General features: G+C 41.1%; 1 protein-coding gene across 2 annotated transcripts in view; it reads left to right on the top strand.

The window, feature by feature from the left end:
- The first annotated feature begins 308 nt into the window (after positions 1-308).
- The window catches only part of Unc5c (unc-5 netrin receptor C), a 330146-nt gene continuing 317208 nt past the window's right edge, over positions 309-13246 (top strand). Inside the window, exon 1 of one of the 2 annotated variants that reach the window (XM_013029730.1) lies at positions 309-614. In XM_013029730.1, coding sequence (XP_012885184.1) covers positions 491-614 — 124 coding nt within the window. In that variant the 5' untranslated portion in view covers positions 309-490. The remainder of the gene's footprint in view (positions 615-13246) is intronic. The other variant, XM_013029729.1, reaches the window with a different exon arrangement.

Below are 13246 nucleotides of genomic sequence, written 5' to 3'. Positions count from 1 at the left end.
CTCCCTCCCCTCCCACTCCCCCTCCCCACCCCGGGCTCCGTGGCTCTGTGTGTGTGTGTGTGTGTGTGTGTGTGTGTGTTCCGCGCGGGCGAGGGGACCCGGAGAAGCACTCGGCGCTCGGCTCGCGCGGCGGCGGCCGTCTCGCTGCGCCCTGCCTGGACTTTTTTGCTCCCCAAGTGGGGAGCTCAGCAGCCCCTGGCGGGGAGACTTCAGGTCGTCGGTTCGAAGGCACGGGCGGCGGCGGAGAGCGATCGTCAAACTCCTCCTCGCCATCTCCTCTCCGCCCCTCGGTTGCGCCCCCCCCCCCGCCCTTGGAGAAAAAGTGGAGTGTGGTGGCGCTCGCTGCTGGTTATTTCCTTTGGACTGCTTGGTGGGGCACGGATTCGGCTGCTGCCCGGTGAGGATTTGCTGCCCCCACCCCCCTCCGGCCCCCCTACACACACACATAGACACATACCCCACCTCGGGCACCCCCTTGGATCGGTCCACCATGAGGAAAGGACTGCGGGGCACCGCGGCCCGCTGCGGACTGGGGCTGGGATACTTGCTGCAAATGCTCGTGCTACCTGCCCTGGCCCTGCTCAGCGCCAGCGGCACCGGATCGGCCGCCCAAGGTAAGCTGCAGGGGTACGGGCGCCGGGGTGCGCGGCCGCTTCTCTTGCTTTCCTCCTTTCCCCCACTTTCTACCTCTTCTCCTCCACCTGGACTTCTGCCCCTTTCCCCCCCACCGTCCCAATCTGCCTCATGCCTCGCAGCTGGAAACCACTTTTAAATGCCACTTTCCCAACTAGTGAAGGAGCTTTGACTGTTCGGATTTTTCATCGTTTTATTTTTATCTGTTTTTTGCTTTCTCGAGATGAGCCAGGATGGAACGGGGGACGCACGCACGGGGCTGTGGACCCGTCTCGGTGCCTGTGGGAAGACTGGGGGGGATGGCAGGGGGGGGGAGTATGTGTCTCTTGCACTTTGGGCTGTGCACACGCGCACGCGCATCGTTGCCTGTGGTCCACGCGGAGGTTTAGGGGACGCCGTGGGGGGTGCCGTGGAGGCACCCCGGACGCGCGTGTTGTGCGGGGGCTCCCCCGCGCTGTGCGGTGACTGGCCTGGCAGGATCTTCCTTGAGTCTCAGCTGGGAAAATGTGTCCTTTACAGCCAAGGGGCCCCTATCCTTCTCCTCCCCCCCCCCCACACTGTGCCCAAGTGGTCGGTGCCCCTCTGGGCTGCTGGTCCAGACGCGCTAAAGCTAGATCGCCCTCCCTGACCCACGATCCCAGAGAGGGGCAGGGGCCGGGTGCGGGTGGGCACGCATGCCTTCTCCGCCCTCACCCTCTCCGGGTCTCCCTGGCACCACCACACCAAGAAACTTAAGCCCTTATCTCTCAGAGGCAAGAGGCTGCTGGTTCAAAGCAGATCTGCAACTCCCCGGCGTGACTAGCCAGTGTAGAACGCTGACATGTTCATTAACGCGTGTAAGCCTTCAGATATGCGTACCAGGGCTCTGGACCAGGCCAGCCTGGGAGGAGATGGGCTCCGGGATTGAGGGTGGACAAGAACCCAGGATCGGCCCCGAGGCTGATCGCTGCGCTCCCCGGAGGTGGGAGTGGAGGAGGCTGCACCCAGCCTTTGGGGCTTGGTGACCTGAGAAGGAGTCCAGGCTGCTCTGTCCAGGGTTTTCCTCGGGTCACCTGGATCTCTGAACCTCCAGGTGAAGTCGAGCTCACACCGGAATCTTTTTTACTTCATTTTCCTGTAATTGCTAGCTGGGGAAGCTTGGAAGCTTTTCCTGGAATTGGAGTGGGGGATCGGGGAACGATGCAAGCAGAGGCAATTCAGGGATCTCTACACACATTCACTCATGCACAATCCTAGGATACACTTCTTTTCAAATCTGGAGAGCTGGGTAGGCGCGTGCTAGCCCCAACTTCTTAAATGAGGCTCAGCGGCTGATGTGTCTTTCTGTGATCAGGGGAGACCCCGGGGGTCAGGAAGAGGTGTGGTGGTAGATGGGGGCTCAGGAGCCCCCAGGCCTGGTGAATGTGGTAGGGTGGAGAAGTGAGCAATTAGCAAAGGCTTGTGAATTAGCGATAGCGACATCCTCGAGAGTGAATTTCCCTGCTGCCCTGCTAAGTGGCCCAGCTCCTAAATCCTTCCTCACCAGATGTCTCTGGTCCCTGAGGTTCTGCTCTGGTTTTCTTCTGCACACCTCCGAGTTCATCTGTCTGTCCATTTTGCAATCTCCACAGTGAGAATATGGGGGGGGGGGGTAGGGAAGCTTGTAGGTTTCTTGCAATTGGTAAGTTCTCTGAGAGGCAGCCTAGGATGCCTAGAGGTGGATGTTTGGAATCCTAAGTGAGCAACCTGATGCATAGTCCTGGAATCAGCCCTGTGACTCCATGTGGAATTCTCTTGCTGTTATTGAGTGCACAAAGGACTAAGCCATGGTGGGGGGGGGGAGTCGATAGGGAGAGAGCAGGAGACGGGATGAGGCAACTGTTTAGGAAAGAACAAGTTAAAGTAGCCCAAAGATACCAAAAAGAGATAGGATTCCTGCTGAGACCTTACAACAGCTAAATTAAAATGACTGGGTAGAAAACAAAAAGGATCAATAAAGATAATCAAACTGGGCACGGTAAGTGGATTAATATTGAAAGAAGAAGGGAGAAGAGATGAAAAGAAAAGGCACTCAAAATGCAAGGAATGCTAGCTGCTTGCATCTTTTCCCCCTCATTTCTTGTAGACCAGACAAGGATTAAGTGGAAAGAAAACTCATGTGTTGGGTGTGTGCATTTCACTACAGCTCTTCTCCATCTATTATTTAGTGCCTCTAGTTCTGGGTGAATCAGATTTGTTTTTGTTTAAATCCTATGGTGTGAGTCAAGTGTCACTGGCTTATTGCTTATTCCCAGCTATTCAGGAGGTTAAGGTCTGAGGCTCATGATTTGAACCCAGCCCAGGCAGAAAAGTCCTCAAGAGTCTTAGTAACAACTAACTACCAAAAAGCAGGAAATGGTGCTGTGACTCAGATGTTAGAGTGTCAACCTTGAGAAAATAAAGCTAAGGAACAGCACCCAGATCCTGAATTCAAGCCCCTAAACCAGCACACACAAAAACTCAAATTGTCTATAAAATTGACTAAGACTTTCTTCTTTGTTATCACCCATGTTTCAGGGCACTTGCCCTTCCTGTATTGTCTGGGTGGTATCGAAAGTGGAAGGCACCAAACTCCAATATTAGCTGCCATCATCATTTCTGCTATCCATTACCCCAGCCTGTTTCCTACTCGACCACTGTTAACACTATCCTCTTTGAATCATGCTTTTTTTTGGGGGGGAGGGTAATGAGACTTACAAGTCCTCCAGTGTCTCTGTGTCCTTCTCACCTTGCAATAGAACAAACTCTCACCTATAACCTCAAGGTGCCATTTCCTTGTTCTGATGAGTTCAACACCACATAGGACTGTTTTTATGAATGGAAATGCATATGCAATAAAGATAGGAAAGTTCTTTGTACTACTTTACAATGTGAATGAAGTTGTTTTCAAAAATCGGTTTCGGAGGACAGGAGAAATGAGATATTTGAAAATAGATGTCCCCTCAGTGATAACTAAGAGAGGAAAAATCATGATGTTTAAGATAGAAATCTCAAGAATGGGTACTTTTTTTTTTTTATGAGTACTGAGTTTTGTAACTGGTTTAAAAACAGGCAGCAGTCATTTTAAATAGGTCCCTGGGAAATTCTCTAAGCTTTAGGCAACAACTTTCTCCTCTCTGGCTACGCTCTAATTGTTTCATCCCCTATTGCAGGGAACTCTTAGCTCCAGGGAGTTCCTGGTGCTTCTGATTTCCAAGAATGCAAGATTTTACTAGTGAAGGCAAGGAGCCTGTGTGTGTACATGTGTGTGCCTGTGTGTGGGGGGGGGGGCTTTGATTAGTTTGCTTCTGAAATTGTACCTCCTGTTGATGAATGCATTCTATCTGGTCTACAGAGCATTGGTATTCTGATTATCTAGCACCAACTAGTGTTATGAGTGTTAACACCTCCTTGTACAGAACTGAAAGTCACTGGTGACTGATCAGACTTTAGAGAATGCTCTATGATCTTAAAGTAATTAATAGTGTTTTAAAACAAACAAATAATATATTTTTGCCTAGAGAACAGTATAAAGGATTTCCATGCCTGTAGGCATGCTGGTGTGTTACAGCTTGATAATTGTCATTGAGGACAATTGGATTTCATTATAATTGTATCATATATATTTCCATTATAAAGGCAAATCTTAGGGAATGGTTAAAAAGGCTGCAGAGGACAAACTTTGCAAGTACATACACAAAATGAAGAATCATGGCCAGGCATGATAGTGCATACCTATAGCCCCAGCACTTCAGGCAAGTCTCAAGTTCAAGGTCAGCCTGGGCTACTAAACAAGAACTTGTCTAAAACAAAGTAAAACTAAATGAGGCAAACAAAAACCTAAAGAAGCAAATAACCAACAAGAAGAAGATCACTAGATTATAACAGACATTTATTGACACTGTGGCTTGCTATATGCTGTAGGGATTCAGAGTTCAACAAGACTGCATCCTGCCTATCTCCTATTGCACTTTGGGAACTGTCTGTAATCAGAATTCATACTGATTACAATCCTGATCTATTTTAAGCAGACTCCCTCAGGATGTGGAAAAGACGTGAGCTCAACTAGGCAGACGCTTTTAGCTTATTTAGGATTTATTGTTGAAACTTAAATACAACCGTTCTCTAATGTATGCTGCATTCTCCAATTAGTGCAACAGCAAGCGAGAGATGCTCTATTAGTCCTTAACTGCATTTAGCACTTTTCTGATTTAGGTCATGGCTTTGCTGGAGCAGCAGAGGGAGTAACTCTCAGAAGAAACATTAACCATGCAGGCTGTAGCTACTTCCGGAAGGAAGAGAAGGAATAAGACCAGTGGGGGTGGAGATTGGGCCTGTGTCAGTCTCCTGTCTTGCAGTTTCAGCCTAGATCTTTTTTTAGTTGACTTTTGCATCCGTGGCACTTAAAAATAAGCCTGTGCATATTGTCCTACCAATTGGAAACTCAGGAACTCATGGGTAGAGTATACTATTGGAAGAAAGGTTCCCAAAGAACAATTCTTGTACTCTGATACTGTGTCCCAGATCCTGTGCTCCGCATGAGGGACATAGACTCCAAGGAGAAAGCTTCTTCCTTGAGAACACAGACTGGCAAGCGCTTATAGCATGACTCACTTTCGGGAATCTAACTGTGGGGGTGGGTGGTGGTACTTTCTGGGTTCAAGCATGGAGATGGTAAATGCAGGTCAGGCCAGGAGTTTTAATGTGACGGGGTAGGGTCTGAATTTTCTATCTAGAAGTGATTTGGTTGAGAGTGGGTTTTGATTTACTTTTACTTTTTTCTTTTTCTTTCTTTTTTTTTGGTTGTAAGAGTGGTTCCTACTAATGTAGGATGGCTAGATTTATATTCTAGACCCTTTAGACCCTGCCTCTGGCTCAAGTGGCAGACTTATAGGATGTGAGATTTTCTTGAAGCTTAATTTACATTTCAATGGTAGGTTAGTTAGATTTATATATAGAATTATATATAATCTATCTGTCTGTCTATCTTACCTGGCATTGGAGATGTACAAGCTAAGGGCTTTTAAGGCTCTTTTTAGTGCTATTATGCCCACACTATCCATTAGTACAAGAAATACCATAATTTCTTCTTTTAAGGCCCACTAGCTATATAAGGAGGGGAAAATTACTTTAACTCTCTGTGCCTCAGTTTCCCTATATATATAAATTGAGAACCATGCATACTACAGGTCCTATAAGGATAATTGTTCTGGCTTACATATTTGTGGAGGATGACTACATGGATATGAACTCTTGGAGATTGTCCCAGAACTAATCAATTCAGAAATCTCTTACAAAAACGCAGTGCCATTTTTTAATGATACTTCTTTGAAGTGAATTTGCCTTCAGCAATATTAAAACACAAATGTTTCCTTTCCCCCTAGTTGTTAAAATGAAATCCAGGGATTGGCCAGTTTATGTTGTTGCAAGTATTTTTATAATATCCAGATTTATGGAGATTTTAATAGAAACATTTTATACTTCGGTGAGCTAACAGGATGGGGAGTATCAGAAGTAGTAAACATTTTTCTATCCTTCTCTACCTGTTTACAGGTGTCAGTCTGTCGATTTTCATTGAACATCACAAACACATATTATATGGCAAATATTAAATATATTGTTTCAACTTGAGAATTCTTCTTTAGAAGTTTTGTTTGAAAGTTCAGTATGATTTGTCATTCTGCACGTTGCTTTCCATTACAAGTTATTCCATCAAGACTGTGCGATAAAATTTGAAATACACATAAGAACATACCAACTGTTATAGATATGTAAGACACACCTAGCCTTCCACACAGAGTTGCTATGCCTCTAATTGAATTAAAGTTATAACTTAGGAAGTGACATGTGGCTTTGAAAATGCCAAATATGCATATTAAGTCCTGACCCCATTAGATCTTTTCTCCGTAGTGATCAGTGACTCACAAATGCTTTGTGACACCAAGGTGAAGTGTCACATGTGCAAACTCCAATGTTTGGGGTACACCCTCTTTCAATGAAACAAAGGAGTGCATCTTGTGGCCACCATGGCAGAGCAAGGGGAGAGAGAGGGGAGTCTGGTGAAATGGTCTTATAGTGACACACCTGTTAAGAGTTCTTAAAGAGCAGGGCTCACAGCAACCATTAGAGCAGATGAGGTTGATTAGTCACATTTAGCTCCAGAGTTGTAAGCATTATTTAGTTGAAAATATTGTGAGGATGGGGAGGGGGGTAGTTTACCTTCATTAATCATTGTGTCATGTGGCTTCTATGCCTAGTTTCATTTCTCAGCAATTATAAGAACTATAAAAATGCCTCCTGTAGGCGCACATATATTTTCTCTTCTTCCAACTAAGAGGGCTAGAGGGAAATTCCCTCAGTACATTAACAAATTTATTGATGAGTACTAGCATTTCTCATTTTTAGTCAATATCTTAATTGATTATTTAATCATTGACTGCCCAAACTTAATAATAATATGTTGTCCTTGTAGTATTTTTTTTCTATTTGAAGAAAAACCTTGTGTCTGAATATTTTTCTTCAATAAAAATAAGTGGATCCTTCCATATTAAAACAGATTGTGAGAGTAATTGTAGTTGAATTATATGGAAAAATAGATCTTGGGGAAAAAAAGTTGAGGGTTTATTTTCAGAACTCAAGGAAACTAGTATGTGTAATAATGTAAATGGTTAATTTACACATATGCCATTCATATATAAAATAGTGATTACTTTAAATGAATGCATAATATACATGTTCTTACACAGTAAAAGTGCAACATATTAGAGAATGGTGTAGTCATAAGTTCTGGATAAAGAAAAAAATCATTAATTTTGGATTGGTTTGTTCCTTATGATTTGGGGAAATAGTTTATGAATTTGTGAGATACTTTATTTAAATCATTCTAATATCTTTTTTGCAAGTTGAAGCACCTAAATCATCCTTTTAAGAACCAGTTCAAAGAGTTTCCTTTAACAAATGGTAACTCAGTGATAGAAACTAAAATGCTAGACACCACAACAGCACTGTTGTTTGGTTGTACATGGCTTTCAAGATCTGTGTTATTTTTAACCACAACCAAACAAAAGCCCAAATTATGGCCACAACAAAACATTAGGATTAGAAAAACAAAGTAAATAGTGGCAATGTCACTTAGAGATTTCTGTCTGTGTGATGTGTATTCACATGGGGATTTAGTTTTGGGTAAAAGGAAAATGTTGTATCTTCATTGAATGAAGAGTTGGCCGAATATAAACAATACGGTGAAGGTCATCAGGTTAAGGGCCTACCAATCTTGGAATCATTCTAAATCAAGCAGTAATTAGGCTGCCCATCATTTTCTCCCACAACTTCCTTTCTTTATTCTAGGTCTCCATATGTCAGGGAAAGATTATAAACTTGAAAATACGTTAGGAATCCCAGTTCAAAGATTGAAAGAAGTTGGTACCCAACCCCTCCATCCCAGTAGCCAATCACAACTATGGCTCCCCTAAGGCCTGTGGTTTGGTGCAAAACCACTCACTTCAGTAATTTTCAGACACTGAGGAAAAACAGACATACCCACCTGAGTCATTATTTATGATATTCAATATGGAGATCTCAGATGAACATTCATCATATTTGTCAACAGGCCTTTGACATGGAACTTTTATGGAAATAGTGTTTTGATTTGCATTTACTTCACTTAACATAGCATAAGTATGTAGGAGTATTTTACAAACCCATATTTGTTAAAATAATTAAGCCTAGATTTTTTAATCTACTTGGGTAAGATGTGCATGTCTGAGAGGTCTACAATTAAATCAGTGAACATGCTGATATTCTTCTGTGATCATTATGAAATGTTCTGCTACTTCCTGAACCACTCTGTTAAAGATAGTCATTAATAACAACAGTAGTGCTTATTTCTTTTTTTTTAATTTAATTTTATTTGTGAACATACTGTACAGAGGAGTTACAATTACATGGGCAGGATAATGCGTACATTTCTTACCAAGCATTGCAGCTCCTCCTTTGTTTACCCTTCACATCCCTTCCCAGCCTCCCCCCTCCCCCCCAATGCCAATCCTTCTCCTTCCCCCCCTTCCTCCCCCCCACAGTAGTGCTTATTTCTTAAAACCTACCTGCTTATAAGGAATTGAGAAGAATTTTGTTAGAATTACCGGGGAATTTTAGGAACAATAACTCCCCTTCTCCAAAGGTTTGGCTTGTGTGGAGTTTATCCATAATAGAATTATTATGTATTCAAAAAAATCTATGGTATATTGTTTTTCAAAGATTCAGTATTGCAAATGTTATGATAAATTTACAACTATAAAATAATCTATGGTATCACTCGAAGTCTATCCTTGGACTTTTACTGTGTAGGAACATGTATATTATGAATTAATTTAAAATAATCACTTATATATGAATGGAAAAGTTATAGTTATTACAGCATGAAAAGAAGAAAGATGGCTAAAAAGTGACAACAGTAGATTGCTATTCCACGTAGCAAGAGGATAAGAATCATTTTGCTGGATTTATTCAAAATGGTGATCATGAGAAAGACATATTGGCTAGTCTTATTAGATTCAATTACTATGAAATTATTTTCTAGGATGGTATTTTCAGGCACATTCTTAATGAAATAATCACAAGGAGTAGAAAAATACATTTTAATAATTCCCTTTGGGAACACATTTGCTTGTAACATCTGTGCATGTGTGTGTGTGCACGTGGTGTGTGTGTGTGTGTGTGTGTGTGGTATAACTTTTCTTGTTTTAGGAGAAGGAGCTCCTTTTCAGACTTAGTAATATCCTCGAAACACAAATGAATTCCATTTATAGCACAAATTCAGGTAATTGTAGGCTAGGGAATCAGATTTAATCACTGATTTCCCAGTGAAAAATTACATCTTACTTTTAAGCAAAAGGTAGCCTCACCCTTGTGTACAGAAGGGGAATGGCTGTCTCATTCATCGTGGCTTATCTGAGAGACAGTTTTGTCTTGTCTTCCAAGAGCGCTCTAGGTTTACTGGCTTATTCCAGTGAGTCAGGGAACTGAAAGGGAAGTGGAGGGGAACCACAGTTATTTTCCTTTAGTCCTTAGTTCAAGTTTAATTCATTGGCCAGAGAAGGACATCCCTGTTCAGGCAAGTAGGGGTAAAATACTCTACTCTTATAACCCCCTCTCTCTCCTGGCTCTCTAGGAGGGTCAGCTTTGTCATGGTAAGTGACCTACAGGAGGTCCCCTCCTGTGTGGTATGATCAGAGACATCTACTGTGTTATTCTTCCTTACCAGAATTCAGCAATGGTTTGCTTCAATCTTTTAATCAAATGGAATAAGGTTTGATTTTTTTTTTTCTTGATGCCCTCAGCTACCACACTGGTAGCTTTATTTCCAGGATTATCCATGATATCCTTTATTTAAAGGGGCAAAGAAAGTTAATTGAGAAGGGGAAGAGTTGATTACTAGTGAAAGATTCTACAGAATTCAGAAGATGGCGATGTATCTCCTTGTTCCTATTCATGATCATAATAATGGGAATGTAGAACTATTTGTGTGATATACCAATGTATACATAGAAAGTTACTATTGTCATTTGCCTTCCCATCTTTTGGCATTTTTGAACTAGGATTTCCTTTTCATCACACAAATAAGTTCTGAGGTTTGTACAACTGTTTTAGATACTATCACACATTGATTCTTCTTCATTGATCACATGGGGTTTTCCTAGCAAGATACTTAGTATGCTGTTAAGCATGTCAATGTAAACAATAATTCCTCACAAAGTTTTGTGATTACAAGTCCAAATGTTAATGGGAGAGGTTGCCTGTTTAATGCTGAATTGCAAGGTTCAAAAAAAGGGGGGGTGTTAAAGATAACAGCAGACTCCCCGGGTCCTTGCGTTTGTTTTGCATTCAATGACAGTCACTAAATTAGAGAAAGGAATGTTCAAACAACACACTTGAGCAGAAGTGATTTTTATAGAAAGGAGCCATTTCTGCTAATAGCCAGTAACTGCCCATAACCCCGCTGACATTAAAAGCTCATTAGCTAAGCCCAGTGTAACTAGCAGCTGATGCAGTGTCAGCTAAATGGACACAGGGATTTTTTCTCCCCATATAATGCAGTAATAGCAGTTCTATAATTTTTTTTGTAAAACTATGTACATTAAGTAAAACAAATGTCATCTGATAGTAGTTGCAAGGCTTCTACTAAGTAGGCAGAGATTTGTGATGAAACAAAAGTAACAGCCTATATAACAAGAAGATAATAAATGGTAGTGAGGGTTTTTAAAGGGAGCCTTTGAGGAAAGTCATCTGGCAGAGCTTAAGCTTGACATTAAGAAAGAGCTGTTTTCATAGACGCTCGTACTCAATGAGGTACTTCCAGATATACGCTTAAAGCAAAAAGGGTTTTGTTGTTATTATTAATGTTTTTAATTTGCTACAATATTAATTTTTTCATGTATTTCAAAGCTACAGGAAGTCCCCTCCCCTTCCTTAGACTCCGCTAGATACATAAATAGGGGAGAAGACAAGAGGGGGAAAAAAAGAGAATAAATAAAAACTCAGCTATGACTTAATTTGTGCTGAAATTGTCAGGTGATTGCTATGATAATATTTTTGAAAGCCACAGGATGTAGTAGCGCTGTGTAGAATAAAATTCTAGGTGGACACAACCCTATTATTCTCCTTTCCAGATTTTATTTTTCCATCATTGGTATATATTTGCAATCATTTCCAATCATCTGAAAGGTGAGGTTTTTTGCCAATTATATTAGAATCCAAGAATCTCTGGTAAGTCATCTGACTCTCCAAGCCAGTAACTATGAAACCATTGTGGAGACAAACAAGGTTGCTCAGTAATCTAATGGGTGATTTGAGATTAGGGTAGTAATTAATCAGTGGCTGTCTTCCTCAGTCCACGATGACGCCATAGGAGAAGTTCATGCTTGCCTTTCCTCTCCTATTATCAGGCCATTAGTACAAGCATCCATGGTGGAGTCTTCATTCAGCAATCTGACCCCAAAGCTGGGCAGAAGCTCTGTGAGCATTTTCACAGTGATCACATGAATTCTTCTTACACCTTTAGAATTTGATGCATTCAGCTGGGTACCGGTTGGTTGCTCACAACCTGTAATCCTAGCTACTCAGGAGGCTGAGATCTGAAGATGGACAGTCAAAGCCAGCACAAACAGGAAAGCCCATGAGACTTCTATCTCCCATTAACCAACAAATAAAATAAATTTTTCATTCAGTTCTCTAACCAGATATGTCACCCTTTCCTTACTTATTTTTATTTTAAAATTTAAATGCCTATTTTTCTTACATGATAAAAATTAAAACCTTACACAGCTCTGTCCTTCTTGAAGAGAAAAATAGTTAAAAAGGAAAATCTTACCCTTTATTCATAATGGGGTAACAGAATGACTTTTGATGCTATTATATCTTTATGAAAAACATTTCTTAGTAACATTAAAGAAGTACTATTTGGCGGTATTAACTGTTTTAACTCATGTCGGGTCATATAAACACTCATTTGGGATGAATTGGGAGCTTTTATGGACCTGGATTCTGTAATTAGATTATTAACCAAACCCCTATTCAGTGGCCTATTACCGGAAGGACTTGGTGAATAATCTCATCTTTAGTATGTAACTCAAACATTAATAATAGATGGAATATAACTCAGTTCAATGGTTCCGATTTTATTTATTTTTTGGCCAGTCCTGGGACTTGAACCCAGGGCCTGAGCACTGTCCCTGAGCATCTTTTGTTCAAGGTTAGCACTCTACCATTTGAGCCACAGTACCCCTTCTGGCTTTTTCTGTTTTTGTGGTACTGAGGAATTGAATGCAGAGCTTCATGCATGTTAGGCAAGCACTCTACCACTAAGCTACATTCCCAGCCCCAGGATTTGATTTTTTATTCTAAATTTACTTTATTATTTTTAAGCTAAAATATCTTTTTAAAGTGACTATTTTTGTACATTTTTCCATTGGCATTGCATAAAGTTTAATTCCATACCAAGATGAAAAAACAAAGAATGTTATTTTATCTGGCCAACTAATAAATTTATACACATTTATGAGCTAGTATTATGAAATTGGGTTACGTTGAAAAGAATAAGAGGACGCTCAATTGATTGAAATAGGATGATTATTGCATTAGAGCTTCAAGTAGATTTTAAGAAGAAAAATAGCCTGAAATACAATATACTGATACTTTCTTGCGTCACTTGACAAGTGTCCCTTTATTTGTATGAATGCCATTTTTAAAAATTTGAGTAATACAATATATAGTTTTGTCTTCATGTGAATTTGCTTACGAGGCTTATAAAGACTTACTTAAAATAGTCTGTAATGATGTCTGCTCTTTAAAATATTATGACTGTTATGACTGTTTTGGATATTTGAGTGCTTTTTCTTGCTCCATTTTCCAAACTAACCTCTTCTCTCTTTTTCTACTAGTTTAACTTTTCCTCTCCTTGACTGCCGAATGAAAATCTGTTAGATATCTTCTGTATGTGTTTATGTATGCCTGCCTGTGTGGTTTGAAATCCGGTAGTTTTATAATACCGAATACAGGCAATGTACTGAAATTCATCCAAGAAAAAGTTATGTGTGTGACCAAAAGAAATGCAGGAAAC

The sequence above is a fragment of the Dipodomys ordii genome, unplaced genomic scaffold (genome assembly GCF_000151885.1).
Source record: "Dipodomys ordii isolate 6190 unplaced genomic scaffold, Dord_2.0 Scaffold122, whole genome shotgun sequence".
In the NCBI taxonomy this organism is placed as follows: Eukaryota; Metazoa; Chordata; class Mammalia; order Rodentia; family Heteromyidae; genus Dipodomys; species Dipodomys ordii.
The sequence above is the reverse complement of the archived record's forward strand: the minus strand, read 5'-3'. Positions and strand labels throughout refer to the sequence as shown.